Raw genomic sequence first — 23,421 nt, 5'->3', positions numbered from 1 at the left:
AGCCTTCTCTGTCCGACACTGACACCTAAACTCTCCAACAGATGGGGGATTCTTCAAAACGTGATCGGAGCACAGAGTGGTGTATTTACCCGGCTGCCAACCCTCTGGCTTCACGCGCACAATCCACTCTCTCCGCCTCTTTCCCTCTCTCGGAAAAAGCCAACCCTCTGGCTTCACGCACACAATCCACTCTCTCCACCTCTTCCCCTCTCTCGGAAAAAGCCAACCCTCTGGCTTCACGCACACAATCCACTCTCTCCGCCTCTTCCCCTCTCTCGGAAAAAGCCAACCCTCTGGCTTCACGCGCACAATCCACTCTCTCCGCCTCTTCCCCTCTCTCGGAAAAAGCCAACCCTCTGGCTTCACGTGCACAATCCACTCTCTCCGCCTCTTCCCCTCTCTCGGAAAAAGCCAACCCTCTGGCTTCACGCGCACAATCCACTCTCTCCGCCTCTTCTCCTCTCTCGGAAAAAGCCAACCCTCTGGCTTCACGCGCACAATCCACTCTCTCCGCCTCTTCTCCTCTCTTGGAAAAAGCCAACCCTCTGGCTTCACGCGCACAATCCACTCTCTCCGCCTCTTCCCCTCTCTCGGAAAAAGCCAACCCTCTGGCTTCACGCGCACAATCCACTCTCTCCGCCTCTTCCCCTCTCTCGGAAAAAGCCAACCCTCTGGCTTCACGCGCACAATCCACTCTCTCCGCCTCTTCCCCTCTCTCAGAAAAAGGTAAAAACTTCTTCCTGAACCGGTCCTGTTGTTACAGTTCACTGCACAACAATAGGGCATGGTTTTTCTTTGGAAATTCCTGAACGCACGTCTGCACTCAAGCCGAACGGCAATGTAAGTAAACGGAAGTGGACTCAACTCAAGCGATTTGTTTGTCTTGAATGACGTCACACGCCAAGCGGTCACGAAAATCGCCGAGCGGAAATTCGCCGCGATCCGCGCTAACTTATTTTAATTATTACTTATTAACAATACTTCTTTGGACCAGAAGAAAATTACAGAGGGTTTTTTAACATATAAAGTTTCAAATGCGCATAAATTTAAAACCTTTGCCTATGACCTTTAAATGTGTAATTGCTGAAATGGTGAGGTTTTGTGAAATAAGATGTTTATGTAACATCTGTGTAAGGAGTCTCCAGTGTCGGCGTTTGTTTTGGACATTTTTTTTTTGTCTTACCTTCGAAAGAGAGAAAAACAGATTCTGCTGAGGGAATGACCGTTTATAGCTGCTATAACATAAATGAGAACATGAACTAATGAGAATTGTAACGATTGACAAACTACTGTGGTGTAAGAGGAATAAAACACTTGGCGAAAGCTGGAAAGTAACCAACTCCTTTCCTCATCTCAGGCTTTTGTGGGGGGAAAAATGGTGGAACGCTGGCGCTACTGTGAGCCTGGCGTGTCTGTGCAGCGAGTGTGGACTGATGGTGGATTTACACCCTGCTTCTTCTTCACCCTCGTCCCCTCGGTCCTCGGCACACTCGCCGCCCTTCTTGGCACCCTCCACTGCGTGTGCTACGCTCGCTATGGCACCAAAATGGAGTCCCGATTCGTGCCACGTTCTTGCCTTTACAAACTGCAGCTGGCTCTTTCGGTTCTGCTCGGCATCCAGGCGCTGGCCTGGATGATATTCCGGCTGGTACGGGACACGCCGGTGCCTGGATATGTGGTGCTTTGTGGCTGTCTCTATGCCCTGGCGTGGGCATGGGCGACCGCGCTGCTGAGAGTGGAGAGAAAGAGGGTTCTAGTGACGGACAGGACGAGAGGACACAGTGCTGTGCTGCTGTTGTACTGGACGGTGGCATTCGTCGCTGAGAACCTGGCGTTCGTGTCCTGGGAGAGCCCAAGGTGGTGGTGGGGGTTCGAGAACCCCGAGCAGCTGGTGAGTACTGGAGAAACATCCTAACAGAAGCTCTAACTATTTTCACGTTGGTTCTGTGTTAAGGTTTCTTGCTTCCTGAGCGAATTCTCGTTTTTGAAAGACCGCTGAGAAAGATCTCACCATCTTCATTAGGGTTTGTTGGATGATGATTTTGACATTTGGATTGCAGAAGCAACAAACCAGAGAACGTGATGTTGTTTAGTTTGAAGATAATCAGATCTTTCTCAGCACCTTAAGGGTTTTAGCTTCGTAAATAGGATCTTTTATGACTGAGAAGATACAAAGTAGAACCCACTTAGGAAACTAGAACCCTTAATGTTCTGCTTGATTCAGCGATTAATCCGGGGGGGGGGGAGTAAGATAACTGAGTCACTCTGCATTAAGAACAACATTTGACACGTGAGTCAACTCACATTATGACTCAGAATCAGCAGGGATGACTCGGCACTTCTCCACTTCCTGATTAATAACATCCAATAACAAGGGGAGAGGCTTATTTTAGCCACGCCCCAATGTTTGACAGAAAAACGCATCCTCTCAGCAAGGCCACGCCCACTGACTCAGCAGTTTACAGCCAGTTGTGCTGACACAAGTGGGATGACGTGACAAAATTTGAACTGAAACGTGGATTCTTGAGAATAATGAAGCTTTTTATCCAAAGCGACATGCGAGAAAGGGATAAATCTCACCCTGAACTTTTATAATAATCCTTGATTTGTCATTAACAGCTGATTTCACAAATATAAATTGACATATTTGTATAATTCTACCTCAAGCTAACATGCTACTACACTTGCATATTAGCCCTTAAAAAAAAAAGGGTTTGTCTGATTCGAGGAAAAACAGGAAGCTGTTTTTTTTTCAGAGGACAGAGTCGAGATGGAGTCTTTGGAGTGTGCAGGGCTCGAAATTCATATATTTTTTCACCAGCCAGCCAGACTAGTTACCTTCCAAAGTAACTCACCAAACAGAAAATCAACTCGCCAAAATTTGTTCATGTATGAATTTTACTTCTGTCAAAAATAACACAAAAGAGAGTAGTTACAGTACCATTGTTCATGACTAATGTGCATTTATTTCAAGACCCGAGTGTTTTGATACTGTTGTTAAATACATAAATGAGAACAACACAGAGCACCATAATATAATCCAAAAAAATCCAAAAAAATGCCAGATGACTGACCCCTTACTAGTTCTTTTAGGAACCAATTTGTCCGCTTCCATTTTTAATTTGTCGCTGAAATTGACAGAGCTTACACGGTAGCCTACGCCAGTGTTTCCCAACCTTTCTTGAGCCACGGCACATATTTTACATTTGAAAAATCCCACGGCACACCACCAAACAAAAAAAAAAATGTGTGTGTATATATATATATATATATATATATATATATATATATATATATATATATAAAATGATAATCTAGTCTCAATTTACTCACAGTTTCCTTAGTGGGAAACCCGGGCCTGTTTAGTTGAACACAAAGCTGATATACTCGTAGGAATTGAAGAAAGACACACACGATGATCTTCAACAGCTCTGAGTCTCTCTCCTTTTTTAGTTTTATAGCAGTCATGCTTGAAAAGCCCAGCTCGCATAGATAGGTTGTGGAAAATCACCTTTTTTGCTTTCTTCTGACCTCTACTCATACTAGGGCCTTCATCTGGGTCAGAATTTTCTCCAGGGCCCAGTTTGGATTGTGTACTTTTTCTCTTCAAATATTTATCTATCGCTATCACCACTGTCACACCCGAAGCATTACTAAAGGGGGGTTCACACGGCAACTTTTACTCCGGTGTAGCACCGGGGCTGCCCCGGTAGAGCGTTCACATGGTACAAAGTTATACCGGTGTCGCCCCTGAAAGCTGCTTAAACCGGTGCAAATCTAACCCTGCTCGGGAGGTGGTTTAAGAAATTTACTCCGGAGTAAATGCTAGTTTGCGGGGTAGCACCGATATAAAATGGGACGTCTGAACGCTACAGGGGTAGACTCGCTACGCGTGAGGAGAGTTGATTACATACGGGCATTGCATAATTTGCATCCTGGTATTTTGCGCTTCCAAAATGGCGAATATCAACAACAACAGAACTGCGTGTCTTCCAGTGTTGCCAGATTGGGCGGTTTTAAGTGCATTTTGGCGTATTTGAACATATTTTGGGCTGGAAAACGTCAGCAGTATCTGGCAACACTGGTGTCTTCATCCACGTTGTTTTCCCGGCACTTGGTGATGCCATGACAACTGGGAAAAGGAAGTACATTTTCACGCATGCGCATATTTCATTTCCGCATTATTACTATCGTATAGCACGGTCGCAAAAACTGCCGTGTGAACGCAAGTGGGGCTGCACTGGTGCTAACACGCTTCTCTCGAGTAAGCAGGTTTGTGACGTGTGAACGCTCCACAAAATTTACACCGGTGTAAGATATATCGCAACAAAATACATCGGTGCAGCATCGATGCAAATATGTGCCGTGTGAACACCCCTTAATTCTATTGTTTGAATGGCAACAGGTAGATACACAGGTTAATTAGCTACCTGCTGCCATCTATTGGAAGAGTATTTAATTGTTCTGCCGGTCACTATACGTCGCTGGCATAGATGAACAAAGACAAATTATTTGCAGTAAATAAATAATTTTCGGAACAATTAAGTGAAATTGGATAATGTCCCACGGTACACCTGATGATCTCTCACAGCACACTAATGTGCCGCGGCACAGTGGTTGGGAATCACTGGCCTATGCAACACCAGCGATTGCACGAACTGAGTCAGCGCTGTAAACCGAAACTAGAAAATCTTCTCGCAAGTTCCTTTCAGCATCAAGATGTCACCCGGGATTGGTTGGCGAGTGCGTGACGTTATTGTTTTTTTACCCTTAGGCAGCCTCTCACGTTACTGCCTGAGGGACAGGGAGAAAACCACCGGAAAAGGTTTTAAACAAACGCAACAAACACGAAACAAACGCAAGTCGGCAGATGACCATAAAATACTCTATAGTTACAATATAATAATTATATGTATCTCACACAGAATTTTTGGAGATATATCGAGTATATTCGATATATCGCACAGCCCTAGTCTGAATCTTCGCTTCATATATATTTTTTATTTTCAACTAGCCAGCTGGGCTGCCTAGTGACAGGAATTACCCGCCAAATGACAAATTAAGTCGCCTCGGGCGACCGGACCACCGCGAATTTCGAGCCCTGGTGTGTAATGAGAGGTGTGTGTGTGTGTAGGTGGAATTTGCGTTCTGGCTGTTTCGCTATATCTGCTCTGGGACCCTGTTCTTCATCGGCCTCAAAGCTCCAGGACTGCCACGAAGACCCTATGCACTGCTTGTTAACGAGGACGAACGTGATGTTGAAAGTGTCGGACAGGTGTGTGTGTTGGACTGCTTTAGATTTTGTGACGTGTTTATTTAAAAGTTTATGCACTTAGACGTTGCATAGCACATTACCTGAGGAGTAAAACACCGCGTGTTGTGCTGTTCTGGGAAAACAATCAACAGCAGAAAGGTGTGACGAAGTAGAGCAACTGTTACCATCCTGAAGTTGATTATTTTCCTTTAACAGCTTGTGCCCAAGTGTTTTATTCCTCCAACACGACAGCACCGAATGTTGTTTTCTCTAGCCGTTGCTAGGTGACGCGGCACAGAACCAGTCAGCATGGAGCGACTTTAGAAGGAAGCTGCGTCTCCTGTTGCCGTACATGTGGCCGAGCGGCAGCGTCCTCCTCCAGCTCGTCGTCCTGCTGTGTCTCGGGCTGTTGGCAGCCGAACGCGCCATCAACGTCTTCGTCCCCATCTACTACAAAAACATAGGTGATGTACACATCTCTGGCACACGTGCCTCACGTCTCCAGGATTTATAGCTGTGTAGAAACTAGGAATCAAATCTGGACAGTAAGAATGGAGGAGGAGAAGGAAGTAGGAATAGGGAGGATAAAGACAGAGTGGCCATCTACGACAAAAATCGAGGTGATGGACACACGTCAGTGATGTGTATTCTTTATTAAATGTTTACGCTCTTGTTGTTGTCTGGCAGTGAACGAGCTGACCGCAGGAAGTCCCTGGAAGACCTTGGCCACCACAGTGTGCATCTTCGTCCTGTTCAAGTTCCTGCAAGGAGGTGGTGCTGGTACGTGTGAGGAAATTGGTGGTTTTATTTACGTGTTCAGCTACATCACATACAGTACTGTGCAAAAGTCTTTGTCCCCCTATTTTTTTTTCTTCCTGAAATTTTATTTTATTTTATTTTTAAATGTATACACGTTTCATGCTTTGTGTCTTTTGTCTTTCTGTCCTCCATCAGGTTCTTCAGGGTTCATCAGCAACCTGCGTACGTTCCTGTGGATCCGCGTGCAGCAGTACACCGGCCGTGTGGTGCAAGTCCGCCTCTTCGCCCACTTACACTCTCTGTCTCTACGCTGGCACCTGCAGCGGCGCACCGGCGAAGTCCTGTGCAGCATCAACCGCGGAACCTCGTCCATCGACAGCCTGCTCAGGTCCCGAACACTTCCCAAACATCTCCTCCACTCCTCAGACTACAGTGCCTTGGAAAAGTATTCATCGCCCTTGGTGTTTGTCCTGTTTTGCCGCATTACAAGCTGGAATTAAAATGGATTTTTGGGGGGTTAGCACCATTTGATTTACACAAGATGCCTACCACTTTAAAGGTGAAAATAATTGTTGTTTTCTGACACAAACAATTAAGATGAAAAAACTGAGATCTGGAGTGTGTCGATACTTTACTTTATAGAGCCACCTTTTGCTGCAATTACAGCTGCAAGTCCCTTGGGGTATGTCTCGATTAGCTTAGCACATCTAGCCACTGGGATTGTTGCCCATTCCTCAAGGCAAAACTGCTCCAACTTCTCAAGTTAGATGGGTTGCGTTGGTGTACAGCAATCTTCAAGTTATGCCACAGATTCTCAATTGGATTGAGGTCTGGGTTTTGATAAGGTTATTCCAAGACATTTAAATGTTTCCCTTTAAACCACTCCAGTGTAGCTTTAGCAGTATGTTTAGGGTCATTGTCCTGCTGGACCGTGAACCTTCGTCCCAGTCTCAAACCTCTGGCTGACTCAAACAGGTTTTCCTTCTGAATTGCCCTGTATTTAGTGCCATCCATCTTTCCTTCAGTCCTGACCAGCTTTCCTGTCCCTGCAGATGAAAAACATCCCCACAGCATGATGCTGCCACCACCATGCTTCACTGTAGGAATGGTGTTCTCAGGGTGATGGGTTTGCACCATACATGGCGTTTCCCATGATGGCCAAAAAGCTCAATTTTTGTCTCATCTGACCAGAGAATCTTCTTCCATGTGTTTGGGGAGTCTGCCACATGCTGCTGGGCAAATTAAAAATGGGATTTCTTAAGCAATGGCTTTTTTCTGGCCACTTTTCCATAAAGCCCTGCTCTGTAGAGTGTACGGCTTAAAGTGGTCCTATGGGCAGATCCTCCCATCTCCGCTGTGGATCTTTGCAGCTCCTTCAGTGTTATCTTTGGTGTCTTTGTTGCATCTCTGATTAATGCCCTCCTTGCCCGGTCTGTGAGTTTTGGTGGGCGGGGCCTTCTCTTGTCGAGTTTGTAGTGGTGCCATATTCTTTCCATGTTGCTATAATGGTGCTTCCTGGGATATTCAAAGTTTGGGATATTTTTTATAACCCAACCCTGATCTATACTTCTCCACAACTTTGTCTCTGACCCGTTTGGAGGCTTCTTGGTTTTTATGTTGTTTGCTTAGTCGTGTTGCAGAGTCAGGGTCCTTCCAGAACGGGTTGATTTATACAGACATCATGTGACACTTTGATTGCACACAGGTGGATCTTAATCAACTAATTGTGACTTATGAAGTGAATTGGTTGGACCAATGAAAGGGGGGTGAATACCTATGCACACTCCAGATTTCTGTTTTTTCTTCTTAATTTTTGTTTGCGTCACAATAAAACAACAATATGCACCTTTAAAGCGGTCGGCATGTTGTGTAAATCAAATGGTGCGAATCCTCCAAAAGTCCATTTTAATTCCAGCTTGTAATGCGACAAAACCGGACAAACACCAAGGGGGATGAATACTTTTGCAAGACACTGTATTACAGCCAAGACGTCACTTCTTCTGTTCCAGAAAAAGCTCTTGGAGCATCTGCATTAGAAATCCAACATTTTTTTCAAATGCAAGTTGTTAATAAATGCAGCTCGTCATGGTACCAAGAAACTGAAGAAAGTGTAAAATCTTCTGTCGGAAAACTTCGTTCCAGCTTTACCTCGTTAGTTTCCTGCTGTAAACAAATGATTAGAAAGAGCTACTGCTACGGGAAATGAATCAACACCTTCCGACCAATCAGAATCCAGAATTCAACAATTGGTGGGAAAGAAAATTTGAGATTGAGGGGGTGGTTTTTTTGTTTTGTTTTTTTTCTCTTCTTCAGCTACCTTGTTTTCACCATCTTACCCACATTCGCTGACATCATCATCGCCATCGTCTACTTCACGTCCAACTTCAACGCCTGGTTCGGCCTCATCGTCTTCGTCTGTATGGTGCTTTACCTCAGTGAGTGTGTGCCTCGAGCCCGTTTATTCCTCACGACAACGCCATTTTCCCACACTGTAGATTTTATACAATAAGGAGTTAAAGTACATTTATTATTTCAGTTTGTATGGGGCTTTATTTATTTATTTATTTATTTATTTATTTATTTTTCATCTGAAAGCTCTGACCATCGTAATAACTGAATGGAGGACAAAGTACAGGCGAGAAATGAACACTCAGGACAACAATGCCAAGGCCAAAGCAGTGGACTCCCTGCTGAACTTTGAGACGGTACAGTGTATTCCTCTCACACGTAGTCCTTAATCTTTTGTGTGACCTGCTTCCATGACGTGTAAATAAATAACCTCGCAAGCTAGTTACCAGTTGCGGAGAAAGTTGGCTCGCTTACAGAGGTGGACAAAGTACCCAACTGCATTACTTAAGTCAAAGTACAGATCCCACTGGTTAACTGTTACTCTGATACAAGTGAAAGTTGTCCAGTCAAATTTTTTACTGAAGTACTCGCTTTTAAAAATACTAAAGTATTAAACGTACATTTTCTGTCAACACATTGTTGTATTATTGCCACAACACTTACAAAACCTAACGCCGTTCCCAAAGACAGAAATGTGAATTCACAAAATGAACACATGCCGTGCCATCATGGTGGTTTAACATTAAGCTAGCTAGTCAGTGAAACGCCACCTGACGCTAGCAAACTCTTTTCAAACTCGGAATCATATTGGGTAGCTAACGTTACGAGAAAAGAAAGATTTCTACTGTACATTGTTTATTTGGCAAGATTATGCTGAAACATATTTCTGAAAGGACTTCAGATAAGTTAACGTTATTCATGTTAGCGTAACTCCGTGTTTACATGCTAACTAACAGTGTCCAAGTTAACTAGCTACAGTGGTATGCAAAAGTTTGGGCACCCCTGGTCAAAATTGCCGTTACTGTGAACAGTTAAGCAAGTTGAAGATGAAATGATCTCCAAAAGGCAGAACGTTCAAGACGACTCATTCCCTTTATATTTTAAGCAAAAACAATTTTTTTTTATTTTCATCTTTTACATTTTCAAAATGAGGCGGTACGGTGGTGTAGTGGTTAGCGCTGTCGCCTCACAGCAAGAAGGTCCGGGTTCGAGCCCAGCGGCCGGCGAGGGCCTTTCTGTGCAGAGTTTGCATGTTCTCCCCGTGTCCGCGTGGGTTTCCTCCGGGTGCTCCGGTTTCCCCCACAGTCCAAAGACATGCAGGTTAGGTTAACTGGTGACTCTAAATTGACCGTAGGTGTGAATGTGAGTGTGAATGGTTGTCTGTGTCTATGTGTCAGCCCTGTGATGACCTGGCGGCTTGTCCAGGGTGTACCCTGCCTTTCACCCGTAGTCAGCTGGGATAGGCTCCAGCTTGCCTGCAACCCTGTAGAACAGGATAAAGCGGCTAGAGATAATGAGATGAGATGAGACATTTTCAAAATGACAAAAAAGGAAAAGGGCCCGAAGCAAAAGTTTGGGCACCCTTTGGCAAGTATCACAGCTTGTAAACACTTTTTGTAGCCAGCTAATAATCTTTCAGTTCTTACCTGGGGGATTTTCACACATTCGTCCTTGCAAAAGGCTTCCGGTTCTACAAGTTTCCTGGGCTGTTTTGCATGCACTGCTCTTCTGAGATCTATCCACAGATTTTCAATGATGTTTAGGTCAGGGGACTGTGAGGGCCAGGGCAAAACCTTCAGCTTGGGCCTCTTGAGGTATTCCATTGTAGATTTTGAGGTGTGTTTTGGATCATTGTCTTATTGTAGGACCCATCCTCCTTTTAACTTCAGCTTTTTTACAGATGGTGTGATGTTTGCTTCCAGAGTGTACTGGTATTTATTCGAATCCATGCTTCCCTCGACCAATGAAATGTGCCCTGTGCCACTGGCTGCAACACAACCCCAAAGCATGATTGATCCACACCCATGCTTCAGAGTTGGAGAGGTGTTCTTTTCCTGGAATTTGGCACCCTTTTTTCTCCAAACATACCTTTGCACATTGTGGCCAAAAAGTTCGATTTTGATTTCGTCAGTCCACAGGACTTGTTTCCAAAATGCATCAGGCTTATTTAGATGTTCATTTGCAAACTTCAGCTGCTGAATTTTGTGGCTTGGATGCAGGAAAGGCTTTCTTCTGATGACTCTCCAATGAAGTTCATATTTGTTCAGGTGTCACTGCATAGTAGAACAGTGCACCACCACTCCAGGGTCTGCTAAATCTTTCTGAAGGTCTTTTGCAGTCAAACAGGGGTTTTTATTTGCCTTTCTAGCAATCCAACGAGCAGTTCTTTCAGAAAGTTTTCTTCATCTTCCAGACCTCACCTTGATCTCCACTGTTTCTGCCATTTCTTAATAACATTACGATCTGAAGAAACGGCTACCTGAAAACACTTTGCTACGTTCTTGTAGCCTTCTCCTGCTTTGTGAGCATCAATTATTTTATTATTCAGAATGCGAGGGAGTTGCGTAGAGGAGCCCATGGCTGTTGATTTTAGGGACAAGTTTGAGGAGTCAGAGAATTTATACAGCTTTGAAATCTGCATCATCTGACCTTTCCTAACGAAGAATTTGAACAAGCCACAGCTCAATAAGCTAATTAAGGTCTGGAACCTGAGAACTCAAACGTATTGGGGTGCCCAAACTTCCGCATGGCGTTCCTTTTCTTTTTTCACTCTCCAATTGTACAAAACAAAACGAATACACAAACCTTGCAGAAAACGCTGAAAAGAAATGTCGTCTTTTGGTGATCAGTTCATCTTCTGCTCACTTAACTATTCACAGTAACAGGCATTTTCAGTAAGGGTACCCAAACTTTTGCATGCCGCTGTATGTGTTAACGTTAGCCGTGGACAAGGCTACGGCAGCTTGGCGGGAAAATCCATCGAAAGTTATTTGACTAACCAGACTGCATAGCTACGTTTGCAACGTCATCGCTAGCTCTAAAAGCGTAGACAACTTCACTGCAAGCTTTCTCTTGGAGTAAAACGTTTCTGTAACTCAATATGCTTCCACGGTTTTGCTTGGACGGTGAGTTTTTGTAGGTTGTGATGCGGTTCATTTTTGGCAAGCATTGAAAACGACTCTTTATTCCTTTCAGAAAACCGAAACATGGGTTCTCAGGACTTTCCACTAAGGCTCATACTAGCCAGCCATGACAAATAAGTAGCCAGCCGGGGGGAGTAAACACAAAAACTCCTGTGCATGCAGTTCCCAGGATTAAATGTATTTTCCACAGACCATTTATTTATTCACTTTACTCAAATACAAAGTAAAATGGCAGTAAAGCTTTTTTCTTTTCTTGCGTATTGCATCATGAGGCGTTCCTGGCTTGTAAATCTCTTAATTTCAGTGCATGACACATTCACGCAGCTGAGCATGCTATGAATTAACAACGACAACGGTCTGCAGTGGCGGCTACACAATTACACACTCAGCCAACATTTCTCCATTTGTGTATGAAAATACACTCCAATGACTCAGTTTGGCTTCATTTACAACCAACGGTGTCTTTTGATGCCAGCACGTAATTGAACGAGAGAAGACTGGTTTACCGGAGACAAAATAAGCGTCATCTCTGCTTCTGTCCCCTCCAACACACTACTGCCTCCGCCGAGTGCGGAGATAACGGGGAATTTGTGGTTATTATTGGTACAAACAGCGCGAATCACAACTTAAATGAGTGCGGTTCAGTTTGACATTATTGTCAGTCCGTTAGATAAACATTTAATTTTATTAAAATCGAAAATTAATATTTAGAGCCTGTGGGCTACAAAAATAAGTCATTAAAGTAGCCGGCTGGACTTAATTGTGTAGTCGGCTGTATGGCCGGCAGCCGGCGCTTGTGGAAAGCCCTGGGTTCTAGGTATAGCCATGAGTGTGTGTTCGTTCCCCAGAAGAACCGCCTCCTTCCATTCTGCCGTCAACTGATCATGTTCAAATAATGTTGCTGAGAAATCGCCGAACTTGACTTTATCCAGTCTATGGACGTGACCCGAGTGATTACTGATAGACTGTCTCAGTGTCACCTGCAAAAAAACAATCACGTTTTAGAAAAGAAAAGAAAAAAACGTCCACTTTCAGAGCCGCTTCAGAGTAACGAGGACCTGGATAGAAACGTAGTGGAGTGAAAAGTACGATATTTTCCTTTCAAATGGAGTGAAGTTAAAGTCATAAGTTTCCATACACACAAAAAAAAACCCTCAAGTACATGTACTTCGTTACTGTCGTCCTCTGCTCGCTGACGATTCTCCGTAAGTTTTAATGCGCTGAAGTGAAACCTTGAACGTGAAATGTTTAACAGAGTGTCAACGTTGCACAGGTGAAATACTACAACGCGGAGGATTATGAAGTCGGTCGCTTTGAGGAAGCCATTCTCAAATACCAGGTAACATCAGTGTGTGGTGGTGGTGGTGGGGTGTTCTTGTGTTGTGTTGTGTTGTAAACTGATCGTGTTTGTGTGTTCAGTCGTTGGAGTGGCTGACCAGCGCGTCTCTGGCTCTGCTGAATCAGACCCAGAATCTGATCATCGGCTTGGGTCTGCTGGCCGGCTCGCTGCTCTGCGCGTACTTCGTCACCGAGGGCAAGTTACAGGTCCGACACCAAGTTTACACTCATTTACGTTTGAGTTTCGAGTCAACCAGATGCTTTCAGCTGAATTTTCGCAGCCGTGCATGACGATATTTATTTATTCGCAACTAGTTAATGCTGTATTTTTAATTTGGTTAACTTTTCTCTTTTCATATCTGTCTGTCTGTCTATCTGGAGGTCTTATTTTCTGATTTACTCAGTGCGTATGAGTGGATTTGTCAAATTCTATCTGTCGAAATACACTTGTCTGTCTGTTTGTATAACTAACTATAGTCTTTTTGTCTATTTATAATAATTCTGTCTCTTTTTATATCAAAAAATTTATTATTACTAGTTTTTTTTTTTGGGGGGGGGGGGGGGGGTTTGCAACATTACGGGAAAACGGCTGGACCAATCATCATGAAACCTTCAGGACAGATGGGCGTTGGTCTCAAATAGAACCTCCAAACTTTTTTTTCCAGTCAAGGTCACCAAAAAGGTCAAAATCGTTTTTGGTGCAAACGGTGGCCCAGATCACTCCCTACTCCCTACACAGTGGACTGTCTAGTCAGGTCGCCATTTTGTAGTGCTGTCCGAATGTATAGTGAGCAGCATTACACCCTATATAGTGCACTCAAAGTACCTCATGATGCATCACGAAAAATAGTGCCGCGGCAAAGAAGTTGTTTTATCGTTTAATCAATGAGCTCTAGCACTAGGGCGTAGTGAACGAGTGAGTGATTTAGGACACAGCGTTTGTAACCAATCCGCACTTATCCTGATCAAGTTCGATTATACAACCCCGATTCCAAAAAAGTTGGGACAAAGTACAAATTGTAAATAAAAACGGAATGCAATGATGTGGGGAAGTTTCAGAATTCCATATTTTATTCAGAATAGAACATAGATGACATATCAAATGTTTAAACTGAGAAAATGTATCATTTAAAGAGAAAAATTAGGTAATTTTAAATTTCATGACGACAACACATCTCAAAAAAGTTGGACAAGGCCATGTTTCCCACTGTGAGACATCCCCTTTTCTCTTTACAACAGTCTGTAAACGTCTGGGGACTGAGGAGACAAGTTGCTCAAGTTTAGGGATAGGAATGTTAACCCATTCTTGTCTAATGTAGGATTCTAGTTGCTCAACTGTCTTAGGTCTTTTTTGTCGTATCTTCCGTTTTATGATGCGCCAAATGTTTTCTATGGGTGAAAGATCTGGACTGCAGGCTGGCCAGTTCAGTACCCGGACCCTTCTTCTACGCAGCCATGATGCTGTAATTGATGCAGTGTGTGGTTTGGCATTGTCATGTTGGAAAATGCAAGGTCTTCCCTGAAAGAGACGTCGTCTGGATGGGAGCATATGTTGCTCTAGAACCTGGATATACCTTTCAGCATTGATGGTGTCTTTCCAGATGTGTAAGCTGCCCATGCCACACGCACTAATGCAACCCCATACCATCAGAGATGCAGGCTTCTGAACTGAGCGCTGATGATAACTCGGGTCGTCCTTCTCCTCTTTAGTCCGAATGACACGGCGTCCCTGATTTCCATAAAGAACTTCAAATTTTGATTCGTCTGACCACAGAACAGTTTTCCACTTTGCCACAGTCCATTTTAAATGAGCCTTGGCCCAGAGAAGACATCTGCGCTTCTGGATAGTGTTTAGATACGGCTTCTTCTTTGAACTATAGAGTTTTAGCTGGCAACGGCGGATGGCACGGTGAATTGTGTTCACAGATAATGTTCTCTGGAAATATTCCTGAGCCCATTTTGTGATTTCCAATACAGAAGCATGCCTGTATGTGATGCAGTGCCGTCTAAGGGCCCGAAGATCACGGGCACCCAGTATGGTTTTCCGGCCTTGACCCTTACGCACAGAGATTCTTCCAGATTCTCTGAATCTTTTGATGATATTATGCACTGTAGATGATGATATGTTCAAACTCTTTGCAATTTTACACTGTCGAACTCCTTTCTGATATTGCTCCACTATTTGTCGGCGCAGAATTAGGGGGATTGGTGATCCTCTTCCCATCTTTACTTCTGAGAGCCGCTGCCACTCCAAGATGCTCTTTTTATACCCAGTCATGTTAATGACCTATTGCCAATTGACCTAATGAGTTGCGATTTGGTCCTCCAGCTGTTCCTTTTTTGTACCTTTAACTTTTCCAGCCTCTTATTGCCCCTGTCCCAACTTTTTTGAGATGTGTTGCCGTCATGAAATTTCAAATGAGCCAATATTTGGCATGAAATTTCAAAATGTCTCACTTTCGACATTTGATATGTTGTCTATGTTCTACTGTGAATACAATATCAGTTTTTGAGATTTGTAATTTATTGCATTCCGTTTTTATTTACAATTTGTACTTTGTCCCAACTTTTTTGGAATCGGGGTTGTAAGAGAAACCTCGTTATAACTTCGTAGTATCGGAAGATAATCAACAGAGAAATGAAATTCACCGAGGCTACTGATTTCACTATCAAGTAAGTGGTGTTTTTATTTGAAGAAAATGTACCTTTTTGATTATCACAGCTTTTGTCTGGTCCTTCTGAAAGGTCCAAAAAGTTTTGTAAGGGGTTTTTAATCTTTTTGGCAGATATTTAGAGTCTTTACACTACAGCAAAGTGTTCTCATTCGTATTAGTGGCCTTGAAAGAACAGAGACCACGCTTGTGAGATTGAATCAGTTGTTATAGCGCTAAAATAAATGCTACAGGGTGAGGTTTGTTTTGCCTGGCAACTTGTTGTTGTGCCTCAGTCCGTCCGTATCTCCGTCTGACCGAAACACCCTTTTTCTCAGCAACCACAAATCATCGCCACTTGGTACCGAGCTTCAGCTTGGGGGTTCTATACCGTGTGTACCATTTTCAGGTCTGTCGCACATTAACTTCCTGTTTACCGACTGAATGTATTTGGGTCCGTCTCAGAAACTGCTCTCTCATTTGGGAAATTATGGTCAAAAAATAAATTTTCTAATTTTATTTATTTATTTATTTTTGCCTTTGCCTAACACTCAATGTTTCTTTTGTCATGTTTAATAAGAATAAAGATAGTATCTTGCTTTATCTGGCCTCCACTATGGAAAATATTTTTGATTCCAATTCAAATGCTTTTGTAAAATTGATTTCCATATAAAATAACTCCATCATGAAGAATTAAAGCCCCTCCTTCACAGATGAGTGAAAATATTGAATACATTTCCTCTTTTTGATTGCTTGGGTTAAAAATGCCAAGTTATGATGACTGAATTGATTGTTCGCTTAAATATGAATAGTATGATACATTTTGGGTATTTGATATGGCGAAATAGGACACAATGGAAAAATCAAGAACACACCGGAAAGATGAGAATAACCGCGGTGGTAAAAGAACAGCGACTGTACCGGCTGAAGGTCGCGCGGGTCTCTGCTGCGGTGCGAGAGCAACGGGACATCACTACCGCACCGGACGGAGCGCGAGGCGGGGGCGGGGCAAAATGACTGGCCGTAGATTCTATCAAAAGTTCGATCTAAATTGACCATGGTTGCAAAATATCGGCCAAAAATACGCAAACACTACGAAATCTGAAAGTAAGATGAAAAAGAAACATTCTATTGCCTTATACTGCAAGACTAAAACAAAATAAAACTGTCAAAACTCACCTTTTCAGCGATAACGTCCGAACAGATCACCCGTGTAACAGAAAGACCGCAAATGGAAGCACGATCATCTTCTAACTGCTGGAGTGGAAAATTCCATTCTACACATGCAAATTGTTAATGTGTGTCCTTCCCCGCACACAAATAACACGCTACGGTAAAAAATAGACCACAACTCATTTTATAGCTCAGAAACTCATACAAGACCAGCTACCATCGTAACATATTCTGTAAGAAACATATTCTATATCTAACTTTCAGCTTTCGTTTTAAAAAACAAAATCGCAGATTTATAACTAAATGTTTATATGGCGTAGTGATTTTAAGTTACTACTTTTGGTGAGGTCGTGACCTTGACCCTGAGGCTTTCCGTTTAGATCAAAACACACGATCGTATTGGTTTTGGGTTTGCGGAAAATGGAGTTACAACGGTGATGAAATATTTTGCACGGTGTTTTATTACGGTTATGATTATTCTGTGAGCGCACCCATCCTTAGGCGGATAAAGTTACAACTTAAAATACAATTAGTGATAACTGTAGACTTTTCAGTGGACTTCAACCTTTGTAAGGGAATGCGATGTAGTCAACCGTTTATCATGTCCCAGATCAAGCCGCCATTTTTCCACAAATTTGCAGAATTTTCGCCAAATTCTGAACAGAGTATTCACATCAAAGATTTAGTTTTATCTGGATTATTTCTTTCATCATTTTATTTCAAATTCAAACCAACATCACCATTCAAAACCGTATAGTTTATTGACTGGGAGTATATTTAGTGGGGGACCCCCACAGTACCCAGTTTTTGAGACAGACCCATTTACGAAACATGTACGGTGGATTTTGACGCTATTTCAAGAAGCAAAACGCTATTTCAAAATGACAGTTTACCAGGATGCTATTTGAAATCCCTGGGGAGAGATACTGCTCTTTATTTACTTGTTTCAGGGTTCATTATTTGTTGAAGTCAACATTCATAATGAGTGTCCTGTTCCTTCGATTGCTCGCATTGTGATTTAAGCGAGAGCGGGGGGGGGATACGTAAGTGAGCAGGAACTCAGCTGATCTTGTTTTACCTGTCTGTCATTGTCGAACTACATTTTTCTATTTGTTTAATTCTCTTTCTCTCTCTCTCATATAGGACATTCCACCAAATGGGTGCCATTTGCTTGTTGTACCACTCCCAAATTAAACTTAATTTGTTATATCTTTTCAACACTGATATATTTTATAACACACACATTTAACTATTCAAAATATGTATTGGTCAACCTCAGGCTACGTTATTTATTTTTTTACAAGGTTTGGAAGTCAAAGATGGCTGCATTTTTTTTTCAGTCCTGTTACCAAAACTCTGAAAGTAACAGGACTGAGTTTTTAGCCTAGGATTAGCTAATACATGGAATTAAGCCACATGGCATCATCGCTAATAGCATGACCACACTTAGCACATTCTAGTGATTTACCAAAAATCTGTATTTTTAAAATAAACAAATATCATCTAAGAAATAATTTAAGTAACAGGACAGTATGTTGACATTGACCTTATCAGTCAAAGTTAAAAAATCATCAAATATACAGAAAAGTAAATGAGAGAACTAACTTTTGGTCTTCCCATGGCCTTCAGAAGACACAACTGATGTACGGTAACTTCCTGTTGAGCATGTGATTTATGGAATGTTCCAAATTTGCCAGATGGGGTAATATGTTTGGGTAACAGGACTGAGTGAAAACCCAGGGACACGACTAAAATGTGTATTTGCACTAAGATATTGTGGATTTCTTATGAAAAAAAAATATTTAAACCATGGATAGGATATGGAGTCACACAACAGTGCAAAAGAAATACTGTTTCTGAAGGATTTTAATCATAATATTTCATAGTTAAGTATAAAGTTAGAGTGTGGGGACAGGTAACACATGCTATTTTTCAGTGTTTTAGGTAGTTTTTATTAATCCTTACAATTATATATCTTAAATTTGAAATCAGATCAATGTGCAGAACATTCTGCGTAATAAGGAAATGTATTTTAAAGTACATTTTTATGTGCATTTATGCATATAATTTTCTAGGGACGGAAATGGCACCGATTCGGTGGAATGGCTCATCTATATTTGGCTATAATTGTACTTTGTCTGTGTGTGCGTGCAGATTGGAGATTATGTTCTGTTTGGCACATACATCATCCAGCTCTATACACCTCTCAATTGGTTCGGCACATACTACAGGTATACACACACACACACACACACACACACACCAGTGTGTTTATTCTATTGTTCAGTGTGCAACCAAGAAAAAGAAACCTCCTCCCTTGTTCTGTTCAGGGTCATTCAGAAGTCATTCATTGACATGGAGAACATGATCAAGCTGTTTGATGAAGAGGAGGAGGTGAGGAAGAAAGCTGCACCGTGTTTCATTTCACAGCAGATTTTATAATGTGTTTTTTGTTTAATTTGTTTTGATTTCAGGTGAAGGATGACGTGAACGCCCAAATCCTGCACTACAAACACGGAAAGATCGAGTTCGAAAATGTTTCCTTTAGCTACGTAGAAGGGTAAATATTCTCATGGAAACATGGGGGGGGTGTTTGAAATTATCGACTTTTTTTTTTTTAAACATTCAGTTTGTGCTCAACAGGAAAGAGGTTCTGAAGGACGTCTCGTTTACGGTCCTGCCCGGCCAAACTGTAGCACTCGTGAGTACTATGAATAAATATTAAAAATTACTTATTATACAGCTTTTAAAATATTTTTAGTGTTTGTTCTTATGCCACTTTTTTTTTTAATAAAGTAATTTGATTTCAGACATGGTATTACATTTAGATGATTAATTTGCACATCATGTGATTAGATTTATTTAATAGAATCATACAAATCTGTAAATAAATATGTATATTAAATCTATATTATGTGTTACGTGATATAGGTTAATGAAATGGGGGTTTTTATGACTATTTCAGAATTCAGTACTAACAATTTAAAGATATCTATTTAATTTGTGTGTGTGTGTGTGTGTGTGTGTGTGTGTGTGTATACATATCATTTGACAATTGAATATCACATTTTATAACAGTGTATAATACTTTTATTAACGTTATAATTAATTGATAATGGGTCTTTTTTTTAATTATTATTTTGTATTTATTTTAAAGCCTTTACTTGTCACATGCACAGTGAAATCCCCTCTCTGCATTTAACCCATCTGAAGCAGTGAACACACACACACACACACACACACACACACACACACACACACAGTTGGGGGTTAGGGGCCTTGCTCAAGGGCACTTCAGCCCCAAGGCCGCCCCATGTTAGCCTAACCTAATATAAAAAAACCTCAAATTTTTTATTCAATATACACATTTTCAGTAAATTAAACTCCAATTAATTAGATTTTTGGAGTGAAATGGGTAAATATGCATGTTTGCATGATACGGTAACTCTTCCATTTTCAAATTCTTTAAAGCATACTACATTCCACATTTAATTTAATAAAATAATTAACAAGTAATGGAACAAATCTAACATTTTAGTATTGTTTAAGAGCCCTTTTAGTATATAAATATGTAATAACGTAGTAATATGAGACTATATGATGGATAAATTAATATAAAATATGATTTCTGAAGTTAAGTAAATGAATGTTATGATTAATATTATAATGCAGGCGACAGACGGCTGTCAAAGCTGAAAGTTTATTCAGAGAAACTGGCAGACAAATCCAGATTGTCAGGCAGAAAACAGAATCAAAAACGGGCAATAGTCGGGCGAGGCACAAACAGGGCATCAGTGCGAAAGACAAAAGAGCAAAATCCGAAGTACAAGCAAAATCAACCCAGATAAGCAGTGCAATAAACCAACAGCTTGGTAAAGTCTGACCCAAGGGACTGAGTGTTTGTTTACTTTATGAAGAGAACTGAGCCAAGTCCTCAACTCGCTGACCTGTGAGACTGGGAGGTGATTGAGTCCTGGTGTGTGATTAGAACTCGAGGGATTGTGAGCGGCAAGGTGAAGGATGAATGTTGTAGTCTGAGGTGGCCATACTTAAAGCAGATATGCAGAGCCTTTATTTTTAAATAAATTTCTGAGTGGATAGTATCTCCATCCTTGACTCTTGTACGCTGCATAAATGGGAATAAAAATATATATATTTGGGAGTTAAAATCGACCGCAAAGTTGGCGTATTGGAGCTGCCCTGCTGAGCCAGCCAGCCCTGAGTGCGTGACGTCACAGCGGGAACCGGTTTTAAGGCCGAGGCCTTTTACAGCTATAGACCAAAGTCATATAAATAAAAATTTATGGTGAAAGTAAGAAATCCCGTCACCGACTCGCTCAACTAAGACTGATTTGACTTCATTGATTGTGGGTTGACTCTCATTAAAACAGGATGGGTGTTATAACTTATGCAACAGACATGTACATGTATGCATTTTCACTGATAAAATGTAAAAGGCTGATTAAATAATCAGATGAACTGAGACAATCACATTCTGAAGCAAATTAAATAATCTTATACCACTAACTTAAATACACAATACAAGTTACATGTATTAATCTAAATGCAGGTAAACAACGTGGTGTTTTTTTTTATCCAAATGAGAGTCGGAGCTTACCCGTCTGCGTTCTCGCTTCTTGTGGCCAGTTGTTTTGAAACAATCTGACTTTCAGTTGTTCGTTCAGTTCTCCGTTCATTCACTTCTTCCATGTAAGGGCAAGATGGCAGCAATATCCAGTGGAGAAATCAGACGGCTGCTCCACTCATTCACTTTTCTTCATACTGAGTACTCCGCCATTACTGCTCGGCTCAGGCAATTACTAAAATCCGGGATGGGACGTCACCGGTTTTAGCAGCAGCCGCGGGGAGGTCACTGCCTGAGCGATATGTCCCGTCCCGGGTTTTAGCAACAACCCTCGGCTCACTCCGGGAGAACTGGTGCAACTGAACTCACTTTCCTTTTAAAAATAAATAAATAAAATAAATATTTTCCTTTTCTTTTCCTTTAATTGTTGGTGCTGCACCCTCTTTCAATCCGGGCTTATAGCCAACACTCCTCAACAGATCAGAGGTCTCGTACGAGTCTTCAGTAAAATGTGCAGAGCAGAGGAGAGACCACTTCGTAGGCGCCCAATGTGCTCGTGAACTTCTCGCAAAACGCGTCCAAATCTTTGCAGTTTGAACATTCTTGGTCCATGAATGCAACGTAAATCCACCTTCTGTCGTGTTGCTGCACCTGCCAGCAACACATCTACGTGGCATGGCGATAAATTAGCTCAAAATGGAGGATCGGCGTTGCAGTCAGCTCTGTGTTAGTATAGCGGAAATGGCGATGAGACCGATAGCCTTCCTGCTGTGACGTCACAGATGTCAAGGTCATTCACTCGACTCGCTACCTATATGAATCATTTCAATCATAAAAATTACTATATTAGATTTATTGTTGACGCTGAAAACTATTCCTGTGCCATTCTTGAGGTCTCAAGGCATTTATAAACAAAAGTGAGGCCATGGCTCTGCGTATATCCTTTAAAGGCTGCTGTGAATTCTGGGAAGTGGACGTGACATTAATATGTTCATGTTTTATAGTCATAAATTTAAGTTTCTTGTTAATTGAAGCATTCTAATATTGTTTAAAAGTAGACAGTCTTTCGATTTCATTAAATCGGTGAAATTTAGTTCTCTATGAAATTTCTGTAATATATATGTAGGTGCAATTGGTGGTTAAGTGATCAATCTCATTAAATCAGTCTCATTAATTATTGTCATTAAATCAGTCTTATATTATCACTCATGGAATCAGTCTCATTGGATCAATCTCATTAATTAATACCATTAATTCTGGTGCTTAATAATAAATTACCAAACAGCTAAAATTATGGTATATTCCAAATTATTATGATCACTTACCATATTACATAACTCATATGCACCTTGGAATTCTTTGAGGTTGGGTACTTCAAAAATATCGGAACAACAAATAAACACAGTTTCAATAATTAATGAATTTATTATAACAAAGATAAAAATGGATAATATCAGTTGGAATCATTATATACAAATATGATATGGTGTGTGTGTGTGAGAGGCCTTCTGACCACGTGTTTCTAAGTACAGCAAGAGAGTTAGCTTTGGTTACTAATTGAGATGTGTTGGCCACGTGTGGAGACACAGATTAGCCTTGTGTCGCTAGCTAAGACAAAGGAATGCTAGCTAAGATGTGTTTGTGAGGCCTGTGTGTGTGGCCTGTGGCCTAAACAAAAGGTTAGCCTAGCTTGCTAACGAGACAAAAGAATTAGCCGTGTGGGTAGCTAAGGCCCACTACCTCGTGGAGTTAAGAACAAAGGAATGTTATCTAAGGTGTGGGGGAGGATGACCACGTGTTGGAGACAAAAGATTAGCTCTGTGTAGCTAACCCACTAGCTTATAGCATTACTAAATCCCCTGAAATCTTGATAAGGTCAAAATATGTGTGAGAATGAAATTAAAGTGTTAGAAAGGAATAGAGAAAAGCATGCAAAAGCCTATCTATTAAGCAATTGAGAGATCAAAACAAAATAGAACAATCAATTCAACACCGAGTGTCTACAGTGTACACAATTAAACCGTTCCTGAGTTTAAATTCACACTACTTCAATAAAGCTAATTCCTAAGACTAGTTTTATGCCCAAAATTTGCCAGTCTTACTTCAGTATCTCGCTTCTACGCGAGATTATGAGATGTTCCGAGACTTTTGGAGTTTCACCGTGGTGGA

General features: G+C 41.6%; 1 protein-coding gene across 2 annotated transcripts in view; it reads left to right on the top strand.

Annotated features, from left to right (window-relative positions):
* abcb6a (ATP-binding cassette, sub-family B (MDR/TAP), member 6a) overlaps positions 1-23,421 on the top strand; it is a 52,073-nt gene that overhangs the window by 10,892 nt on the left and 17,760 nt on the right. For both annotated transcript variants that reach the window (XM_060898491.1, XM_060898492.1), the window contains exons 2-14: positions 1,358-1,891; positions 5,135-5,275; positions 5,529-5,718; positions 5,942-6,034; positions 6,209-6,401; positions 8,327-8,448; positions 8,609-8,718; positions 12,779-12,844; positions 12,925-13,050; positions 18,822-18,898; positions 18,998-19,061; positions 19,142-19,227; positions 19,311-19,368. In XM_060898491.1, coding sequence (XP_060754474.1) covers positions 1,358-1,891; positions 5,135-5,275; positions 5,529-5,718; positions 5,942-6,034; positions 6,209-6,401; positions 8,327-8,448; positions 8,609-8,718; positions 12,779-12,844; positions 12,925-13,050; positions 18,822-18,898; positions 18,998-19,061; positions 19,142-19,227; positions 19,311-19,368 — 1,860 coding nt within the window. The remainder of the gene's footprint in view (positions 1-1,357; positions 1,892-5,134; positions 5,276-5,528; positions 5,719-5,941; positions 6,035-6,208; positions 6,402-8,326; positions 8,449-8,608; positions 8,719-12,778; positions 12,845-12,924; positions 13,051-18,821; positions 18,899-18,997; positions 19,062-19,141; positions 19,228-19,310; positions 19,369-23,421) is intronic.

This window comes from Neoarius graeffei, chromosome 18 (genome assembly GCF_027579695.1).
Source record: "Neoarius graeffei isolate fNeoGra1 chromosome 18, fNeoGra1.pri, whole genome shotgun sequence".
In the NCBI taxonomy this organism is placed as follows: Eukaryota; Metazoa; Chordata; class Actinopteri; order Siluriformes; family Ariidae; genus Neoarius; species Neoarius graeffei.
Note: the sequence above shows the minus strand (reverse complement) of the source record. Positions and strands in the feature narration are given on the sequence as shown.